This window comes from Lissotriton vulgaris, chromosome 1_1 (assembly GCF_964263255.1).
Source record: "Lissotriton vulgaris chromosome 1_1, aLisVul1.2, whole genome shotgun sequence".
In the NCBI taxonomy this organism is placed as follows: domain Eukaryota; kingdom Metazoa; phylum Chordata; class Amphibia; order Caudata; family Salamandridae; genus Lissotriton; species Lissotriton vulgaris.
In genome coordinates this window covers 84,370,487-84,393,325 of record NC_141685.1, presented here as the reverse complement: position 1 = coordinate 84,393,325, position 22,839 = coordinate 84,370,487, and the positions used below count along the sequence as shown (strand labels likewise).

Here is a 22,839-nt window from a genome sequence, read left to right as displayed (position 1 = left end):
AGTGGGTCAGTCTCGGCATCTGGCTCCGTGTCTTCTCCGGCGACCCTCAGCTTGCGTGCATGCTCACGGCGACGGCGTCTCGTGCGCTCCCACTGTGGTATCGGGTTCTCCAGGCCTGCATTCTCCGCAGAATACCCTCTACAACATAAGAACTGTTGGCACGGAAACTAGAAAATGCAAAAGACAAGTTTATTAAGACCCCATGGGGTGGTGGTACATTCCTACAGCACCCTTCGGTAATGCAAGAAGTATCACACCGAACATCGGTGCAAGTCCTTCTTTTATACAGTTTTACAGCAATAAAACATAGGCGGTACACAGTTACAGAGTTTTAGGTACATATATGGTCATTTTTGGAACACAGCCAACTCGTGGGAGGAGCTACAACACCGCTGGTCAGTTTGGCGGAACATTCCTAAGTGATGACTGCTCAATCTAAACTGCGCATGTGTGAGCTTGACCATTACTAAAAATAGCCTGTTGCTGGGCAAACTCGAGTGGTCAGTGGTACAGAGGAAGGACAAAAGGGCATGCTGACCATGAGGCAACGCATTCTCTAAAATGGCCGCCGATACATACAAAATGGCGTCTGACAACTATAGTCCAGATAAGGGAAAGGTACGTGTAGCAAAGCTTAACGCTAACTCGATCACCGTCAAATTACGACAGACGACCCTTTTAGCATTTAGCTGAATCTACCTCATAGTGGACGTAATCGGGGTACTCATCTTCAATATCAATAGACATGATTTGTGCTACTTCTTTATGAATCATTTGTTCATGTTTAGCAAAAGCTCGTTTGGATGGAATACAAGCAGAAAGGCACATAGAGCATAATACAGGGCCACACTGGATACAGAGGCATAAAAAGAATAATATCCCAATTATTACACATAGAATCGTCAGTAACTTCCAACCCCAGGTACTAAGTATTGACCAAAACCACCCCGAAAATGTCCATGTACCATTATCAGGATGTATCTCAGCAGCAATTTTATGTAATTTGGATATTGCATCGTACACAGAAGGTGAATTATCTGGCACATATACACAACAGCTACTTCCGATAATGCGGCATGCTCCTCCACGATCAGCTAATACTACATCTAAAACCATCCGGTTTTGGAGCGTTACAATTCTAGTAATTTGAAGTTCTTCAGTTAAGTTTCCTAGAGCAAAAGCAATATCATTAGCAACAGCTTCTACAACACGAGTTAACCGTCTTATTTTCGACTACTTAGAGCAGCCCCAACAAAAGAAAACAGGCCCAAATTAAAATCGACATATTGTTGCAACGCAGTGTCCGTTTGGTCAATGTCTTCAAGGACTAATGCTCTCTTTGCCCTATTCAATATGAAGTCGTGATAAAGGATGTAATTGTTATGATACATAGGTGGGGCAATAAACACAGGGGGTAATACAAAAGATATATAACATGTTCCTAACCATCCCATAGGGAGACGATGATAGCCTTTATTTCCACATATAAAATACGTATTTCGGGAGGCCACAAATGAAATGCCATTTGGAGTATCGAAGGTAAGAGTGGTGTTACATTCACTTCTGCCAACTGGGATTGTATCTTTATTACGAACACAGAGATCAGCTTTAGTATCAATAACAGTAATTACATGTGAACTGGACATATTAACACTCCGTTGATTATTATAAACTCGTGGTGCTGACACGTTGTCGAGGCAGTACTCCTCCCATTCAAACTAAGGGGCATATTATCAAGCCTGTGCGCTAAAATTATCGCCGCTTTATCGGCCGAAAACGGCCGATAAAGCGGCGACAATGGGCTTGATAATATGCTCTATGGAATTCCAATCGAAGCACATGTTAGATGTGAAGACATCTAACATGGGCTTCGATTGGAATTCCACAGAGCATATTATCAGGCCCATTATCGCCGCTTTATCGGCCGTTTTCGGCCGATAAAGCGGCGATAATTTTAGCGCACAGGCTTGATAATATGCCCCTTAGTTCCTTCAGCTTGCGGATAACCATCTCGATCATGGTAGCATATCTTGTTGAGTCGAAAGAGCAGCCCCCCTTTCGTTGGCCATCGCAAAGTGAATAGGAGTGTATACCAGGCATTACAGGAACCATTATGGGAAAACGGGAGTGGGATAAGTGGTGTGCCTCCTTTCTTTTGATGCCCTGGCAACAACCCACATACCCAGCAGTTCGAAGTGTTAGTCATATTATGGGTGTGATGCAGAATCTGAATAAAACTATTGTTCAAATAAGTCTGTCGGTGCCGTTCTTCATGATAGGGCAGAGTAAAATGGAAATGTTCAGATGGAATCGGGGTAGTTGGCAACAAATGTTCTCGTACCGGCACCACAAGTTCTACTACCCAAGCTATCACAGCTATTACAACAATTGTCAGAACAAATAGCACTGCGCCAAGAACTCTCTTGTCTCGTACTGCAGAAGATGCCATTGTTCAAAGTTCAAAATGTCTCAAAAACACAACTAAAAAATAAAAATATGAGTGCTGAGCTCTGAGGTAGCCGTTGGTTTCTTATCCGAGATTCAAGACGGGTGTCGCTACACTTGGCAGAACAGATCCCCCCCCCTTGATATTCCCGGCTTCCGTTTCACAAACCTGGAGCGGTAACTCAACCAGTCTCGCACAAAGAAAAAAACTGCTTATCGTGGTCGTAGATTGTATCTCTCTCTTCCAGAATCAGTGTGGTCCGGGAAGGCTCCCTCCGATTCAGCAGACGTTACAGCTGGGCTCTTCTCCTCATCCAAGATGTCGCGATAATCAGACAGCACAGTTGGGCTCACCAAATCCGGAGAGACACGGCCGCAGTGAGTAGAGTGCACCCACCGCTTCCTGTTGGTGACTCGCACAGCCGTACGAGTTGCAAGTAATACCTGCTCAGGACCGCGCCACCTCGGTTCCAGGCTGCTTGTTCTCTCGAAAGAGCGGATCATTACATGGTCGCCAGGACGAAGATTGTGAGCCTCTCCAATGGAATTGTCGGGGAGCGCTTCTCGAACCTGTTGATGAATAGAAAGTAAATCATTTGTTAATCGTGCCAAATAATCGTTCATCATTATACAAGGCACATCATGTAACAATCGAGGCTTAGGAACTCCCCATATATTCATTGGCCTTCCAAACACCACTTCGTAAGGTGTGAGGCCAGTTCGGGAATGGGGTACTGATCTGATAGATAGCAACGCCAGAGGCAGAGCGTCCGGCCATTTCAAAAACGTAGATGCCACAATCTTTGCTAGCTTTAATTTCAGAGTAGCGTTATATCTTTCAACAAGACCTGCTGACTGAGGGTGGAACACAGCATGAAATTTCTGCTGAATTCCCAATCCCTTCATCACGTATTCCACAATTTTCCCAACAAAATGAGGACCATTGTCGCTCCACAAAAATTTACAAACGCCGTATCGAGGGAAGTACTCTTTGAGCAAAACCTTAGCTGTTGTCAACGCTGTATTATCCTTCGTGGGGAAGGCCTCAATCCATTTACTGAAAGCACATACCACCACTAAGACATACTTAAGGTTATTACAACGCTCAAGCTGGATGTAATCCATTTGCAGTACTTCAAACGGTGCAGTAGGTGGAACAAACCCTCCTTTCGGAGTATGAGTCCCTTTTGCAGGATTGTGCTGTAAACATATCAAACAGGTCTGCACTACTCTCTTGGCCGTATTGGCAATCTCAGGATGCTCCCAAACCCGTGCTAGCAATCGAGTAATTGCAAGAGCTCCTACATGTGCCAATCCATGTGTCATTTGGACCATCGCTTGCAAGTAAGCTGCAGGCAATTTCCATCTTTCAATATCTTTGCTTCTCCAACAACCCTCATCATCCAGCACTCCCTCTGCTGCCCAGGTTGCCAGTTCTGCTTCAGACGCTGATTTCTGAATGTCTAGTATCTCTTCTCTAGCATCATGCCATCGCTCAGCCTGTGATTTCACCACGTACATTGGCGTGTCATTTCGTAACATAGCCGTTTGTCTTGCTATACTGTCTGCAAAAGCGTTACCTTGTCCCACTTTGTCAGTGACTTTTTTGTGTGCACTGCATTTGATTATCGCCACTTTCTTTGGACAAAGTTACGCATTCAAGAGATCACGCACTAGTTCTCCATGCATGATGCGTACTCCATGCGACGTCAAAAACCCGCGTTCTCTCCAAAGTAGGCTAAAGTCATGCGCTACTCCGAAGGCGTACCGGCTGTCTGTGTAGATGTTCACACATAGGCCAGCACTCAATTCGCAGGCTCTTGTCAAAGCTATTAACTCCGCTGCTTGGGCCGATTTCTGTGGTATTCGTGCTGTTTCTACCACTGTCTTAAGTGTCGTGATCGCATATGCTGCAGAAATTGTGCCATCTGGCAGCCTTAAACACGATCCATCAACCCACAGTTCCCCATCCACATCCGGAAGTGGCGTATCCTGTAAGTCGACACAACCCTTTGTTTGTTCTTCGGTCAGGAAAACACAATCATGGTGTTCTTCCTCCTGGCCCTCAGCAACCGGATACGGCAATAAAGTGGCAGGGTTCAGGGTAGCACATCTCTTTAGTGTGATGTGTGGCGCCAACAGTGTGAGCTCATATCCTGTTAAACGTGCACTCGTGAGATACTGGGTCTTAGTTTGATTTAACAAAGCATCTACTGCATGGGGAACTAACACCAACAATTTGTGTGACAAAACTATTCCTTCACTCTGCCGTATAGCCACTGCCGTTGCTGCAACTGCTCGGAAACACCCAGGTAATCCTCGTGCCACAGGATCAAGTATTGCCGAAAAGTATGCGCAGGGCCTCTGCTTATCCCCGTGTGTCTGCACTAACACCGACAATGCACAGCCATCTTTCTCGTGCACATACAACGTGAAAATCTTTGTGTAATCTGGTGTACCTAACACTGGTGCAGAACAAAGGGCTTGTCTCAATTGTTCAAAAGCATTCTGACATTAATCTGTCCATTCAAGAGGCATTGGTGTAGTTTTGGACAATAATGCTAACAAAGGTTTTATAATGTGTGAAAACCCCATTATCCACTGTCCACAAAAGGGACGTTAAACCTATAAAGGCACGTACATCTCTCTGAGTGCGGGGGACTGGTGTATCTAAAATTGCTTGAATTCGATCAGATGTTAATGCACGTCCCTCCTTAGACAAAAGATGACCGAGGTAGGTCACCTTTGGTCTACAATATTGTAACTTTTTCCTAGAACCTTTGTGATTGTTCTGAGCAAGAAAGGAGAGCAAAGCAAGAGTACTCTCCTCACACTGCGCATATGTATCTGCAGCCAGTAAAAGATCATCCACGTACTGGATAAGAGCTACTCCAGATTGCAAATCAAAAGAATCAAGCTGTCTCTTTAAAGCCTGGCTATAAATACTAGGACTTTCTGTATAGCCTTGAGGAACACGACAAAATCTATAGGATTTATTATTTAACGTGAAACCAAATAGATATCTGCTGTCGGGATGGATGGGAATGGAAAAGAACGCGTTTTTAAGATCAATAACAGAGAACGTGGTAGCAGTGGGGGGGACCAAAGTAAGTAAGGTGGTGATATCAGACACCACCGGATACAGGGGCACTACAATTTTGTTTATTTCTCTCAAATCAATAATAAATCGATAGACTTTGTCATCAGTGTCTTTCTTCAGAATTGGAAGAATAGGGCTGTTACAAACATTGTAGGGAACTTCCTCCACAACTCCCGCAATAATTAAATCCTGAACAATGTGCGTCAGGGCAATTTCACCTTCTCTAGATATCTTATACTGGGGCACACGTGGCAAAGACACTCCCTCCTTAACAGTTATTCGAATAGGCGGAATGAGCATCTGTCCCACATCCGTGTCTGATGTAGCCCATAACGTATGTGGGAGAGAGGCTAATGCTTCAATTTCCTACATAGTACATAGTCTTCCTACATCCGGGTAATTGTCATTCAAAATAACCTGCACTCCTTCAGGAGCGCAGCGTATTGTTGCTCGAAAATATTTAAGCAAATCTATGCACATAATATTGTCTGGGGTATGTGGCGACAATAAGAATGGACATAGACCAAAGAATCTGTCAATGCAAAATGTAAGTGGTTGTGATAATGGGCTTGGAGAGGGTGTGCCATCAAACCCTATACATGTAATCGTTTCGCCAGACAGGGGAGCCCTTGGAACCAAGTTTTTAGACAGAGCACTGCGAGTAGCTCCTGTATCAACCAAAAACTGATCAGTAGAACCCAAAACGCCCGCTGATACATATGGACCTCTTTGATCTACTGGCACTTCAACCGATTCCACACCCCATCCTACGCAATCCTATGCGTGCACATAATCCTGAGACTCCACGTACTCACCCTCCGATATCTGGTACTGATTCCGTTGATCGAAAGTATTACGATCATCCTGACCATGACCCCTCGCCTCAAACCTACCACGATCACTTCCTCCACCTCTTGCCCCCGAATAACTATTCTGTGTCCTTCCACCTCCTCGACCACGCTGATTACGTTGCTCACGAAGCACCGGACAATCTTCGGCCCAATGCCCAAACTCTTTACAGTATGCACATTGATCCTCAGCAATGTCAGTACGACCATAAAACGTGCCATACCCTCCTCGCCTGCCTCTATCATTTCCTCTTGGTTGCGTAGCACGAACCTGAGCCAACATCACCTTCATCTTTAACTCCTTCACCTTCTTATCGGTACTTTCTTTAGCCTCTAATTCCTGCCGCTCATAATACTGAGCCATAGTTAACAAGGACGCAGAGGTCGCCGTGGTCCAGGAACTTTCACTAGTCTTCAATCGTTTTGCAATCTCCGAAAGGAGATTAGCCACATACTTATCAACAAACAAATGCCTACCCGTATCATCCGTTAATAATTGCCCACTGTAATCATGAAACGCTTCTTCGAAACGTGAAAAGAAGTCAGATACTGACTCATCCTGTTTCTGTTTGCAAGAGGCTAACATAGTCCAATCAATCTTTTTAGGGGGAACAAGCATTTTTAATTTATTCAAAATAGCTGTTGGGAGGTCTAGAATTAACTGGCAAGGCTTACATGCAGGCTCCCTATCTAAATCAGCTTGAGCTATAGTTTTCCAATCCACTCCTAAAATTGCTTGGTCATCAAACTTACGAATCGCTCTCCACATATCAGGGGGTAGTATTAACCCAAAGAAAAGGTCAATATCAACTAACGTCCTAACACATGAAGAAATAGCCCCCTCCACTCCTTCATAGAAAGCTGCCAGATTTTTACGGGGATCAGGTAAAGCATTTTTCAATGCCATAAAATCTGCTCTATTCCAAGGCGTATACACCCAATTATATATGAAATACCCTTTTGCATCCCCGGACAATTTATCATCACTGGTACCTTGCCCTTTGGGGGGGACATACAAAGGTGCGGCTTCACGCATAGGTATAACATGAACTTTAGAACTCTTATCTGCTCCAAAGATAGAACACTCTTTGGATTGTTCCGTCGACCCCCAGCGCAGGCACGTCTGCTGCTTTTCGTGCTTCACGCAATCTGGACGCCTCATCCCGTAGGTGGACCAACCGCTGGAAAAACCCATCCGCATCTGTAATAACAAATAAACCTTTACGCATATTCTCACGATGAACTGATATATCCTTAGGCTCTAGATCAATCGAATGTTTCCTAAATCGTTCTACGACTTCATCTCCGAAAGCACTTAAAAAACACAACTGTTCTCGCTCTGACCACTTAATTCTTTCAATGTTAAGCTTTGACATCGTTATCTTATTCAAATTAAGTTTGCGAGCAAAACTGCGCAACTCCGCAGCTTCACTAGCAGTTAACCTCTTACTCTTACTACCTCGACCATCGTCGTCCGAATCCTCGTCCGGGGCCGTAGGCGAAACGTACGGAGGCGGGCACCGATCTAGTAATGAAAAATCATCAACTTCATTAGTAAGGACAGGATAAAGCGGACGCCGAATAGGAAATTGACCGCTCGTTTGCAAATTACGTTCATGTGCCTCCCTCTCTTTCTTTTCCTGCAACTCCTTCTCCTCCAGCTGTAAAGCCTTATCTCGAGCAGCCTTGCGCTGCTCTTTTTCCGCCAAGGCTATTTCACGCTTCATTCGTTCACGCACTGCTTTCTCCCACATTCGTACACAATCAAACATATTTTGTCTAGATCTGCGCTGAAACAAACATTGCTCCACAAACTGAACCTTTCGTAAATCAAACGACCCATGTAGTGAGGTAATATGAATTTTTATGCTCAATTGTGTCCCCTACTACGTACCCCAACGGCTCCATGTACGTGCTTAAAGTGCATGTAAGTTCCCTCCAAAATCAGTTATGAAGACGCAAATACATTTGCGTCCAACGTTAACATGTCCTCTTTCAGATCCGCCATGAATGGATCAATAATTCAGTTCCTAAGTATGCCGTGCCACCGTCTTTACATGGTGCACTTTCATGTTTTCATGGCTCTGGCGAAGGCCCTGATTTCTGCCATCGAGCCTTTTCCTGACTTCTGCCTCTGAAAGCTGCAGCCTGGACCTGCATCTGCATCCCTGAACTTTGACTTACTCCCTGCGCGGCAAGTGATGCCCGGCTCTGCCTGCCTGCCTGCCAAAACTGTATTCAGCCTTCAAGTTATCTGCTCCGCTCCTCGAAAATACATTCTTGTCCAGTAGTTTAGGTAAACATCCCCCCAGCTGCAGAGTAAAGGGCCCGGCCTTTCTGTCTCCATGTAAGTAATTCATAGCTCCTGTTACCATGGTAGGCCCATGGCCCCTCGCATTACACGTAGACACATATGCACGCATTAGCAGTCAGTATAGAATAGCCTCTGCCCGAGAGACCTTTCCTTCTAGATAATACAGTTCTCCAAACACAAAATACCAGATATGATTTAGGAACAAGTCGATCTGACCCACCAGACTTTTGTCTCTAATCCTAGCGCTAAATGTCAAGTCCCCTTCACCCTCCAGTTCCACGTCAGTCACACGTCATGCTGCTGTGCGCGCATCTCTGCCATATATTTCTGCTGACACTGTAGGATTCTTCTAGGGATCCACCCACTTGCGTCACTTCTGTGATTGAAATGCTGAAATGTTTTTTCTTCTATGTGACGTTTCTGGCACCCACCTCCGTGTACACCCTTGTGCACGCCTTCTGATTACATATTGTTACGCACATGTTTCTTATCTTGTTTCTTTCAGCTGTTACGCCTTCTGAACCCATCACCACTGTGATGATACTATATATACTGTGTACTGTTAATAAATCATTGTACATGTCCATGATTCCCTTCCTGAACCCTCGTGGTGATGGATCATGCTACCTGGTTCGAACCAATTCCATTTTATGGAATAAAACCCCTTAAAACTCAGATGCCACGGACTCTGTGTCTCTTATTTTGATTGAGCTATTTTATTGAACTTTACCGCATAGAAATTAAGTACCAGGTAATTTTATTTACCACATAAATTGGCACCCCAGATGGGACCCTCCCCCACCTTACGCGCCGGCGGTGCGTTGCAGGCCTAGTCCCCTGCCACAGCCGGACGGACACTCATGCGCATCCGCAGGATTTCCTGTATCTCCCTCAGGCCAACGGAGGTGACTGAGACTGCGATCGACACCCAGACGAGGCGGTGAGGAGTGCGGAGGATCCCGACCCGAGTCCAGCCGAGAGTGCAAGGTCCGAGGTGTCTTGAGGCCCACCAGTTCCGAAGTTCCGAAGTACCTACGTCACGAGTCGAGTCCGGTCCAGGGTCCAGTCCAGTGTCGAGTTTTCCGAGGCCTTCTGTTTCCGTGCTTCCCGGTGAGTACCGTTGCTGGGGACGCATCTAGACGGGTGCATTAGTTTGCCCCGGTCGAGACGGGTTTGGGTACACAGACCCGGTCTGCACTGTTTAGCAGTGTATCTGTGCTGTTTAGCAGTACATCAAGTAAATGTTACTAGTTAATATGTGGTTTTCTGTTCGAAATGTTTAAATGTGTTTTAATGTCGTGGTATGAGTGATTGTTTGATCTGCATTACTGTGTATATTGTATTTATGGTGTTCGAGTTCGAGTAAGTATCAAGTATCAAGGTTCAAAAATGCCGCTGTTCAGTAAGTTACGACAGATAGGAACTAGAAAGGGGATTCTAGAAGAAGCAGTGCCTGTTCCACCTAGGGACACTCCAGGGCACTTTATGTACCACAAGCATGGCTTAGATGCCATACTGTACTTAGATTTGTGGGTGGACTACACCAAGGAGTTAGAAGAGAAATATAGGTTGCCTGTTACAGGGACATGGGATGTTGAGTGCATCATGAGAGTAGAAGAAGCTCTATGGAAAAAGAAATCAAGACCCTCACAGAAAGATGCCATTGAGTTATGGCACAAAGAGTCACATAGGAGAACAGAGAAAGCAATTCATCAAGCAGAGAGAACTAGACAAGGTCAAGGCAGTATTTATTTTTACATGCTGTTTAAACATGCATGGTTATGTGAGCTGACACTAAAAGTCGGTGATTGTTTAAATGTATGATGGTTTGATTTTACTTTTTCATTGGTTACTAGTTCTGCCTATGTGCTTTGTCAAGCTTACTGACAGCATGGTCACATCTTGCATGGAGAACAGAAAGCAGTGTTCATTTAACTTTCTATTTGAAATGCGTCCACGAATTTGTGTGGGTTTTCCTTGGAACACATGATTTAATGTGTTCTTCCGGAGGTCGGAATGTTATAAATCAACCAGTCGGATTGTGATAAGAGTTTTCAGCTGTGAATGGCACACGGACCAGTGTCTTAGAATTAGTGCGTTAATGGTAGAGAAGAATTTATAAAACAGACCCATCATAGAATGTGCTTTTAATTAGTGAAATGCAACCGTGTGCTTTTATAGAAAATAATATTATAGAAGATATATATGGATATTTTCCTACTGCAAGCTGAATTTTTTTTCAAAATGTAAATGTTTCTGACATACAGCATACCAGTGTGTGACAGTTATCGCACTCACTTAGTTAGTAAAAATGGCTGTTTGAAAATTAATGAACAAGGCCCTTTTAATAGGTAGAATAGAAAGGCTTGCACACTAAATTTTGACTTCTTTGTTATACAATGCAAACCTTTTTAAACATGCTGCCTGATATATGTCCACCAGCATTTGAAAATAGGATTTATTATGTCTGATTCAAAGGTCAGTTAGACTGTAATGCTCACACAGGAGGTTTCAGATAAAACATTTAGTGGAGAAATTTCAATTGATAGGTGCAGAGAAATATTAAACTCAACAGTCCATGATAATTCGTTTTTTCAGAATCAAATTGTCCCCTTTTTGTGTGTTAATCTGCATGCTAAATAAATGCCCATGTTTCAAATGTCTTGCCTTCTAGCTGCATTAGTTAGACAAAAGTGTTTTTTTTAGAAAGTGGAACTTTTAAGTAACAGTACATTGTAACAGAATTATTTTAAAATGCCAGCATGTGTCTGAATTACAAAGCCAAAAAATATGTCCTTATTAATTACTGATTTAGGATGTTTTACATCACGTTTTAAATTTCCTTCAGTTAGTTTGAGAATAGTGGTCTGGCCTGGGAACAGATTTTGTTTTGAGTTAAAAGGAATGTGTTTTTCGACCTTGGATTTAGCCTGCTTCCCAGCGAAAGATTTTTTTGTGCACCGAGCAGGGCCTGTCTTGTTATTACTGGCTATGTTCCAATCTCTCTCCGCGGAAAGAAATGTTTATGTAAGGGAGGGCTACACTCCTCCAACTGGCTCAGGCTCCCTTCGCATGAAGATAAAGGATGCTTGCAAACACTCTCTTCAGTAACTTGGCAGCTGTTCTCAGCTCTAGAGAAAAAACTTGATGAGCCGCAAGAAATGTTTATGTAAGGGAGGGGTCAAGTTGCTCTTCCTCACAGTCAGTACTAAAAGCTTCATTGACTTCAGATAAGGCATGCTTGCAAATTAATAGTTTTTCCCTCAGTAGTGTAAACAGGATAATTGGCAGGAGTGTTGCTCCTGCCATGAGATCAGCATTTGGCAGGTATTCAATTTTAGATCGCAATGAAGCTCGGCTTCTACTTGATTATGTTTGGAATTGATTCAAAACTCTGAAGCACGAACATCTTTCTAGAGGGAGGGGCTGTTCTCAAAGGAGTATGGAGTAGCAAAGGCCCCACCCAGCCCTTCTGTCCATGCAAAAATGATTTGGATTTTATTCAGATACATTTAGAAAATACATTTATAGAACATATGGTCATACTATTCCCAAGATTTAGAGTAGGATTTTTTTTTATAAACTACAGAGCTTTTTGAAAAGAGGTTTCCCCCCCCCCAAAAAAAAGTTGTGCTTTTGAATTGAAAATTTATTTTTGCTAGATTAATTACAGAGAGTCCTAGCATTTACAGTCAAGCATTAAAAAGACAGCTGGACAGTATTAACATGCCTACCGATACAGTAATGATCAGTATCCTGATCATAGCATGATCAGAGACAGACTGCAAACAGACATCACTGACAGTTTTACAGTTCCTGGCAGACAAGGGGCACAGAGTGTCCCCTTCAAAGTGCACAGCAAGTGGTGTGTGCCTTGTACACTTGCTGTCCAAGAGGGGTAGACAGCTGACACAAGTACGTATTCATTTAATTGCCAATCTTTCACAGCCCAAGACACAAGGCCTTCATTGGCCTCACTAGTATGCCTATCTAGCCAAAACACTCATACAATTGACAACACAGGAAGCAGTGTCTTCAACTGTCCTTCTTTGAACACAAGAACACACCTTGGCATTTGAAGTTACAGCAAACCTTTTATGCTTTTTATCACTGAACAGGAAGGGACAGCATTATCTGTCCTTACACAAGATCAAGCTGGAAAACACAAGCCCTGTGCTTATTTTTCTAGTACACTAGACCCAGAGGCACAGGCTCTGCCTGTGTGCCTGAAAGCAGTTGTAGCAACAGCTCTAGCTATTAGACAAAGTGGCCAGATTCTATAGTGTTAGGACACCAATTGACAGTACAAGTTCCACATTCCGTGGAAGTTCTTTTAAACCGAACACAAACTCAACACTTGACTGTAGCTAGACTGACAGGATATGAATTGACATTGTTTCAGCCACACATAGAAATCAGACGCTGTAACACATTGAATCCAGCTACACTTTTGCCATTAAATATGACAGACCCTTTGGCACATGACTGTGTCGAAGTCATTACCATTACGACGAAACCCAGACAAGACTTGACAGACACCGCGTTACCAGATCCAGACCTGACACTTTATGTGGATGGTTCATGTATGAGAACAAGTACAGGAGAGTTAGTGGCTGCGTATGCAGTAACAACAGAAACTGATGTCATAGAAACACATCGTATTGACACCCTGTCAGCCCAAGCGGCAGAGCTCATTGCTCTGACCCAAGCCTGTATTCTAGCCAAGAACAAGAAAGTTAACATATACACAGATTCCCGTTATGCATTCGGAGTTGTACACGACTTCGGAGTCCTCTGGCAAGAATGAGGTTTTTTAACTTCACACGGTGCCAAGATCCAGCACGGTCCCCTCATTCAAGCTCTGTTAGAAGCAATACATTTGCCTACAGCCATAGCCATCATGAAGTGTAAGGCACATATTAAAGTCACTGACATCATTTCCCAGGGCAACGACCTGGCAGACCGAACAGCCAAGCTTACAGCACAGACTCACACACCTGACTTGACAAAGACAACAGTCCCGACGCAAACTCATTGCATGACAGTTAAGGATCCCGCCCTAGATGTAATTGACATACAGACACATGCTACACCAGACGAAATCAAGAAATGGACTGAACTAGGAGGGATCCAGACAGAACAGGGATGGATGACGAAGGGAAAAGCCACATGGTTTCTCCCCGACTCTATGGTTCAAGTTATTATTACCACAGCACATAGTCCTGCACATTTAGGAGAAAAAGCCATGTTAGACAGTATTCAAAACCTTTGGTTCAATAAACATTTACGAGCAGCAGCAAAACAGAAAGTGCGTACTTGCATGATCTGTTGTCAGTTCAATCCAGGTAAAGGCATTCCGGTGGAACAAGGTGGATTCTAATCTCCTGACCACCCTTTTGAGTTCCTTCAGATGGATTATATCCAAATGGACAAATTAGTGTGTGCACTAACTAGATGGACAGAAGCGTACCCAGTCCCAGATTATACTGTAGCAGGCCTTGTAGAAAGCCATATTCAGACACTTAAAACGAAATTAGGGGTACGCCTATGCCTAAAATAAAATATCATGTTGACAATAACATGCTGACAGATTACCTAGCTTCCTTGATATCTGCACTACTCTCTCTTCATTCACAGGTTGCCGCCGCCTTCCCTGACAACACCCAAGTCCAGGAGCCTGCCATAGTCCCTGGAGATGTTATCTATGAGCGGAACTTTTGACCGATCAAGCCCCCTTGAGCCGCATTGGAGGACGCCGAAGCTTGTGCTACACACCACGAGGACTGCTATCAAGGACGTAAAGGATGGCGATTCTATGGACAATTTGGAACTTTAATTTTGACCAAAAATGACAATGACCCCAGTGACTCAAAACCCCCTTTTCTAGAAAAACTCCGCATCAGGAGTATTAATCCAAGTTACGGTCTAGCAAGTCAGACAGTTTAATTGTTTAAGTCCTCCCCTAGGTGAATCGGTTAGACCTGATTCTGACATGTTCCCGTTAGACCCCAATACAGAGAGAGATAGACAGAAACAACTCAAGAAACGTGAATATTGTAAATCTCTCCGCAGTCACTGTATAGTGACATTATTGATTATGTTTTTTCTGAGTCTTATGATTATTGCTGCAAGTATACTGCTACACTTGTACTATCCTATATTCAAGCGTACATATTCTTCCTCAAATGTCACTGTCGAGCACACTTTCAGTGAATTGCCCCCGCATGAATTGTCATACAGACTTGCGCTGCGCAACAATACATTCATTAGTATGTTACACCATTCCCATCAGACCAGCAATGCTACCAATTGTTGGATATGTGGCCGACTCCCCCCCTATCAGAACTACAAGGGAGTTCTGCCCCTCTTTCCGTACCCGTTCACACACAACGGTTCATGTGGTGCATGGTTTAGTCTAATTAATTCCTTAGATTCTGATTCCGTAGTTTACCAAGGCAATTGGGTATGGGGAAACCTGAACACTGTTCTGCACAAAGTATGTTTCCCTGACAAGGAGGGTCTTCCCAAAAGGACAGGGACAGATCTAGAAAACGAAGTATATGGATTAGGTAACTTTACACTTAACCTCATGATTCTGAATGTTCAGTCCGAAGCCGAATCAGTCCTGCCCTCTATGTCAGTATTACCAGTCAAGGGTGAACTGTGTGTCAGAAAGAATGGTTCAGTACACCTAGGCCATAGCGAATGTACCACTGTAGTTGAATTTAGTGATAAAGGCAAGTCTACATTCAAAGCTTCCCGTCATTCTTATTTTGTCTGTGGCCATACAGCATACATACGTTTACCCCTAGATTGGGATGGTACTTGTTACATTGCATTCCTTCTACCACCTGTTTTCCTAGCTCCTCCTGACTATCATAGGAACTCCCACCTAGTACATACTAGACACAAGAGAGAACTCCCGATTGTCGACTATACTGAAACGGCATGGGAGCAATACACAGACTTCAATAAAGGTTTCTTCCCCTATCTAGGCACTGTATTGAATAGTAAACTGATACGACACTTAACCAGAACCCTTGAAGCAGTAATAAATGAAACTACTTCCGCCCTAGGCAACTTAACAGAGGAACAGTCTGCTATGAGACTTGTTGTTCTTCAAAATCGTCTTGTTCTTGACGTCATCTTGGCCGATAGGGGCGGAGCTTGTAGAGTCATCGGATCGAGTTGCTGTATTTTCATTCCACAAAACGCACCTTCAGTATATAAAGCTATTACCCGTCTTCATAAGATTGCAAGTCAGATACACCAGAATCCAGGCACCTGGACTTGGTCCGGTTGGTTCTGGAGCGTGTTATCCGCCTGGGGATGGAAAGTCCTATCCTTCCTAGGAATAGCCCTTCTCATAGTATTCAGTTGTTGCCTATGTCTACAATGTGGGCCGGCGATATGCGGCTTGTGCGCCACATCATGTATTCCCCATTCAAGTTCAAGGTAAAATTCCCGTCAGAAAAAGGAAGAGCAAATGATGTTATATGAACAAATAGATGGATTAATGAAGATTGATATATCATGAAGGGTCCGTAGGGGACAAGGAGGGAATGAGGTAATATGAATTTTTATGCTCAATTGTGTCCCCTACTACGTACCCCAACGGCTCCATGTACGTGCTTAAAGTGCATGTAAGTTCCCTCCACAATCAGTTATGAAGACGCAAATACATTTGCGTCCAACGTTAACATGTCCTCTTTCAGATCCGCCATGAATGGATCAATAATTCAGTTCCTAAGTATGCCGTGCCACCGTCTTTACATGGTGCACTTTCATGTTTTCATGGCTCTGGCGAAGGCCCTGATTTCTGCCATCGAGCCTTTTCCTGACTTCTGCCTCTGAAAGCTGCAGCCTGGACCTGCATCTGCATCCCTGAACTTTGACTTACTCCCTGCACGGCAAGTGATGCCCGGCTCTGCCTGCCTGCCAAAACTGTATTCAGCCTTCAAGTTATCTGCTCCGCTCCTCGAAAATACATTCTTGTCCAGTAGTTTAGGTAAACATCCCCCCAGCTGCAGAGTAAAGGGCCCGGCCTTTCTGTCTCCATGTAAGTAATTCATAGCTCCTGTTACCATGGTAGGCCCATGGCCCCTCGCATTACACGTAGACACATATGCACGCATTAGCAGTCAGTATAGAATAGCCTCTGCCCGAGAGACCTTTCCTTCTAGATAATACAGTTCTCCAAACACAAAATACCAGATATGATTTAGGAACAAGTCGATCTGACCCACCAGACTTCTGTCTCTAATCCTAGCGCTAAATGTCAAGTCCCCTTCACCCTCCAGTTCCACGTCCGTCACACGTCATGCTGCTGCGCGCGCATCTCTGCCATATATTTCTGCTGACACTGTAGGATTCTTCTAGGGATCCACCCACTTGCGTCACTTCTGTGATTGAAATGCTGAAATGTTTTTTCTTCTATGTGACGTTTCTGGCACCCACCTCCGTGTACACCCTTGTGCACGCCTTCTGATTACATATTGTTACGCACATGTTTCTTATCTTGTTTCTTTCAGCTGTTACGCCTTCTGAACCCATCACCACTGTGATGATACTATATATACTGTGTACTGTTAATAAATCATTGTACATGTCCATGATTCCCTTCCTGAACCCTCGTGGTGATGGATCATGCTACCTGGTTCGAACCAATTCCATTTTATGGAATAAAACCCCTTAAAACTCAGATGCCACGGACTCTGTGTCTCTTATTTTGATTGAGCTATTTTATTGAACTTTACCGCATAGAAATTAAGTACCAGGTAATTTTATTTACCACATAAATTGGCACCCCAGATGGGACCCTCCCCCACCTTACGCGCCGGCGGTGCGTTGCAGGCCTAGTCCCCTGCCACAGCCGGACGGACACTCATGCGCATCCGCAGGATTTCCTGTATCTCCCTCAGGCCAACGGAGGTGACTGAGACTGCGATCGACACCCAGACGAGGCGGTGAGGAGTGCGGAGGATCCCGACCCGAGTCCAGCCGAGAGTGCAAGGTCCGAGGTGTCTTGAGGCCCACCAGTTCCGAAGTTCCGAAGTACCTACGTCACGAGTCGAGTCGAGTCCGGTCCAGGGTCCAGTCCAGTGTCGAGTTTTCCGAGGCCTTCTGTTTCCGTGCTTCCCGGTGAGTACCGTTGCTGGGGACGCATCTAGACGGGTGCATTAGTTTGCCCCGGTCGAGACGGGTTTGGGTACACAGACCCGGTCTGCACTGTTTAGCAGTGTATCTGTGCTGTTTAGCAGTACATCAAGTAAATGTTACTAGTTAATATGTGGTTTTCTGTTCGAAATGTTTAAATGTGTTTTAATGTCGTGGTATGAGTGATTGTTTGATCTGCATTACTGTGTATATTGTATTTATGGTGTTCGAGTTCGAGTAAGTATCAAGTATCAAGGTTCAAAAATGCCGCTGTTCAGTAAGTTACGACAGATAGGAACTAGAAAGGGGATTCTAGAAGAAGCAGTGCCTGTTCCACCTAGTTTATTTTAGACACACGTGAGAATTGTAATTTAGGTATTACTTTGCTTTTTTAATTGTTGTATGAAATGGAATAATGTAACATTTATTGTTTTAACCTAGGGGGTTTATTTTACCTGCAAATGAACTTCATGGTCCTGATGATGGTCTTGACGACGGCAGCAATATAAGACCGAAACGTCGACAGCTACATCATCTCCTTTACTGTTGCTTGGGCACAGGCATACAACCATTACTAAATGATTTCTTTTGGTTGTTGTTATCAATTGTTTGGAGTTTGATGTTTAAGTTGTGAATTGATGTGGTGAAGTGATATATACCCCTTTTCACTTCTTTTTTGCCTTGTATGTATGTCTCCCCATATTTTGACTCGAAATTCACTTTACTGAATCTATATAAAATTTTTTGAAGAACAGATTTCACAACTTCTCCGTGTTTCCTTTGCCTTCCATAAGATTGATTTCTATTTCAGTAAATATGTGATACTTGTTACACAGGAGTTTGATACTATTGATACAACTCCCAACTGAGTTTTAATATTAGATGAACAAATCCCTTGTAGCATTTTTTCGACTTGAAATAACCATTGCCCAAGCCTACAAGGGTCTATTGGGTTTCCCCTGGTACGTCTATGTTCCACCTAGGGACACTCCAGGGCACTTTATGTACCACAAGCATGGCGTAGATGCCATACTGTACTTAGATTTGTGGGTGGACTACACCAAGGAGTTAGAAGAGAAATATAGGTTGCCTGTTACAGGGACATGGGATGCTGAGTGCATCATGAGAGTAGAAGAAGCTCTATGGAAAAAGAAATCAAGACCCTCACAGAAAGATGCCATTGAGTTATGGCACAAAGAGTCACATAGGAGAACAGAGAAAGCAATTCATCAAGCAGAGAGAACTAGACAAGGTCAAGGCAGTATTTATTTTTACATGCTGTTTAAACATGCATGGTTATGTGAGCTGACACTAAAAGTCGGTGATTGTTTAAATGTATGATGGTTTGATTTTACTTTTTCATTGGTTACTAGTTCTGCCTATGTGCTTTGTCAAGCTTACTGACAGCATGGTCACATCTTGCATGGAGAACAGAAAGCAGTGTTCATTTAACTTTCTATTTGAAATGCGTCCACGAATTTGTGTGGGTTTTCCTTGGAACACATGATTTAATGTGTTCTTCCGGAGGTCGGAATGTTATAAATCAACCAGTCGGATTGTGATAAGAGTTTTCAGCTGTGGATGGCACACGGACCAGTGTCTTAGAATTAGTGCGTTAATGGTAGAGAAGAATTTATAAAACAGACCCATCATAGAATGTGCTTTTAATTAGTGAAATGCAACCGTGTGCTTTTATAGAAAATAATATTATAGAAGATATATATGGATATTTTCCTACTGCAAGCTGAATTTTTTTTTCAAAATGTAAATGTTTCTGACATACAGCATACCAGTGTGTGACAGTTATCGCACTCACTTAGTTAGTAAAAATGGCTGTTTGAAAATTAATGAACAAGGCCCTTTTAATAGGTAGAATAGAAAGGCTTGCACACTAAATTTTGACTTCTTTGTTATACAATGCAAACCTTTTTAAACATGCTGCCTGATATATGTCCACCAGCATTTGAAAATAGGATTTATTATGTCTGATTCAGAGGTCAGTTAGACTGTAATGCTCACACAGGAGGTTTCAGATAAAACATTTAGTGGAGAAATTTCAATTGATAGGTGCAGAGAAATATTAAACTCAACAGTCCATGATAATTCGTTTTTTCAGAATCAAATTGTCCCCTTTTTGTGTGTTAATCTGCATGCTAAATAAATGCCCATGTTTCAAATGTCTTGCCTTCTAGCTGCATTAGTTAGACAAAAGTGTTTTTTTTAGAAAGTGGAACTTTTAAGTAACAGTACATTGTAACAGAATTATTTTAAAATGCCAGCATGTGTCTGAATTACAAAGCCAAAAAATATGTCCTTATTAATTACTGATTTAGGATGTTTTACATCACGTTTTAAATTTCCTACAGTTAGTTTGAGAATAGTGGTCTGGCCTGGGAACAGATTTTGTTTTCAGTTAAAAGGAATGTGTTTTTCGACCTTGGATTTAGCCTGGTTCCCAGCGAAAGATTTTTTTGTGCACCGAGCAGGGCCTGTCTTGTTATTACTGGCTATGTTCCAATCTCTCTCCGCGGAAAGAAATGTTTATGTAAGGGAGGGCTACACTCCTCCAACTGGCTCAGGCTCCCTTCGCATGAAGATAAAGGATGCTTGCAAACACTCTCTTCAGTAACTTGGCAGCTGTTCTCAGCTCTAGAGAAAAAACTTGATGAGCCGCAAGAAATGTTTATGTAAGGGAGGGGTCAAGTTGCTCTTCCTCACAGTCAGTACTAAAAGCTTCATTGACTTCAGATAAGGCATGCTTGCAAATGAATAGTTTTTCCCTCAGTAGTGTAAACAGGATAATTGGCAGGAGTGTTGCTCCTGCCATGAGATCAGCATTTGGCAGTTATTCAATTTTAGATCGCAATGAAGCTCGGCTTCTACTTGATTATGTTTGGAATTGATTCAAAACTCTGAAGCACGAACATCTTTCTAGAGGGAGGGGCTGTTTCTCAAAGGAGTATGGAGTAGCAAAGGCCCCACCCAGCCCTTCTGTCCATGCAAAAATGATTTGGATTTTATTCAGATACATTTAGAAAATACATTTATAGAACATATGGTCATACTATTCCCAAGATTTAGAGTAGGATTTTTTTTTATAAACTACAGAGCTTTTTGAAAAGAGGTTTCCCCCCCCCCCCAAAAAAAGTTGTGCTTTTGAATTGAAAATTTATTTTTGCTAGATTAATTACAGAGAGTCCTAGCATTTACAGTCAAGCATTAAAAAGACAGCTGGACAGTATTAACATGCCTACCGATACAGTAATGATCAGTATCCTGATCATAGCATGATCAGAGACAGACTGCAAACAGACATCACTGACAGTTTTACAGTTCCTGGCAGACAAGGGGCACAGAGTGTCCCCTTCAAAGTGCACAGCAAGTGGTGTGTGCCTTGTACACTTGCTGTCCAAGAGGGGTAGACAGCTGACACAAGTACGTATTCATTTAATTGCCAATCTTTCACAGCCCAAGACACAAGGCCTTCATTGGCCTCACTAGTATGCCTATCTAGCCAAAACACTCATACAATTGACAACACAGGAAGCAGTGTCTTCAACTGTCCTTCTTTGAACACAAGAACACACCTTGGCATTTGAAGTTACAGCAAACCTTTTATGCTTTTTATCACTGAACAGGAAGGGACAGCATTATCTGTCCTTACACAAGATCAAGCTGGAAAACACAAGCCCTGTGCTTATTTTTCTAGTACACTAGACCCAGAGGCACAGGCTCTGCCTGTGTGCCTGAAAGCAGTTGTAGCAACAGCTCTAGCTATTAGACAAAGTGGCCAGATTCTATAGTGTTAGGACACCAATTGACAGTACAAGTTCCACATTCCGTGGAAGTTCTTTTAAACCGAACACAAACTCAACACTTGACTGTAGCTAGACTGACAGGATATGAATTGACATTGTTTCAGCCACACATAGAAATCCGACGCTGTAACACATTGAATCCAGCGACACTTTTGCCATTAAATATGACAGACCCTTTGGCACATGACTGTGTCGAAGTCATTACCATTACGACGAAACCCAGACAAGACTTGACAGACACCGCGTTACCAGATCCAGACCTGACACTTTATGTGGATGGTTCATGTATGAGAACAAGTACAGGAGAGTTAGTGGCTGCGTATGCAGTAACAACAGAAACTGATGTCATAGAAACACATCGTATTGACACCCTGTCAGCCCAAGCGGCAGAGCTCATTGCTCTGACCCAAGCCTGTATTCTAGCCAAGAACAAGAAAGTTAACATATACACAGATTCCCGTTATGCATTCGGAGTTGTACACGACTTCGGAGTCCTCTGGCAAGAACGAGGTTTTTTAAATTCACACGGTGCCAAGATCCAGCACGGTCCCCTCATTCAAGCTCTGTTAGAAGCAATACATTTGCCTACAGCCATAGCCATCATGAAGTGTAAGGCACATATTAAAGTCACTGACATCATTTCCCAGGGCAACGACCTGGCAGACCGAACAGCCAAGCTTACAGCACAGACTCACACACCTGACTTGACAAAGACAACAGTCCCGACGCAAACTCATTGCATGACAGTTAAGGATCCCGCCCTAGATGTAATTGACATACAGACACATGCTACACCAGACGAAATCCAGAAATGGACTGAACTAGGAGGGATCCAGACAGAACAGGGATGGATGACGAAGGGAAAAGCCACATGGTTTCTCCCCGACTCTATGGTTCAAGTTATTATTACCACAGCACATAGTCCTGCACATTTAGGAGAAAAAGCCATGTTAGACAGTATTCAAAACCTTTGGTTCAATAAACATTTACGAGCAGCAGCAAAACAGAAAGTGCGTACTTGCATGATCTGTTGTCAGTTCAATCCAGGTAAAGGCATTCCGGTGGAACAAGGTGGATTCCATCCTCCTGACCACCCTTTTGAGTTCCTTCAGATGGATTATATCCAAATGGACAAATTAGTGTGTGCACTAACTAGAT

General features: G+C 43.3%; 2 protein-coding genes across 2 annotated transcripts in view; one reads left to right on the top strand and one right to left on the bottom strand.

Annotated features, from left to right (window-relative positions):
* LOC147737459 (uncharacterized) overlaps positions 1-6,685 on the bottom strand; it is a 50,083-nt gene extending 43,398 nt beyond the window's left edge. Inside the window, exon 1 of the mRNA XM_086924091.1 lies at positions 6,665-6,685. Within this exon, the coding sequence (XP_086780217.1) occupies positions 6,665-6,685 (21 nt within the window). The remainder of the gene's footprint in view (positions 1-6,664) is intronic.
* The window catches only part of LOC147737458 (uncharacterized), a 153,034-nt gene that overhangs the window by 10,108 nt on the left and 120,087 nt on the right, over positions 1-22,839 (top strand). The window lies entirely within an intron of this gene.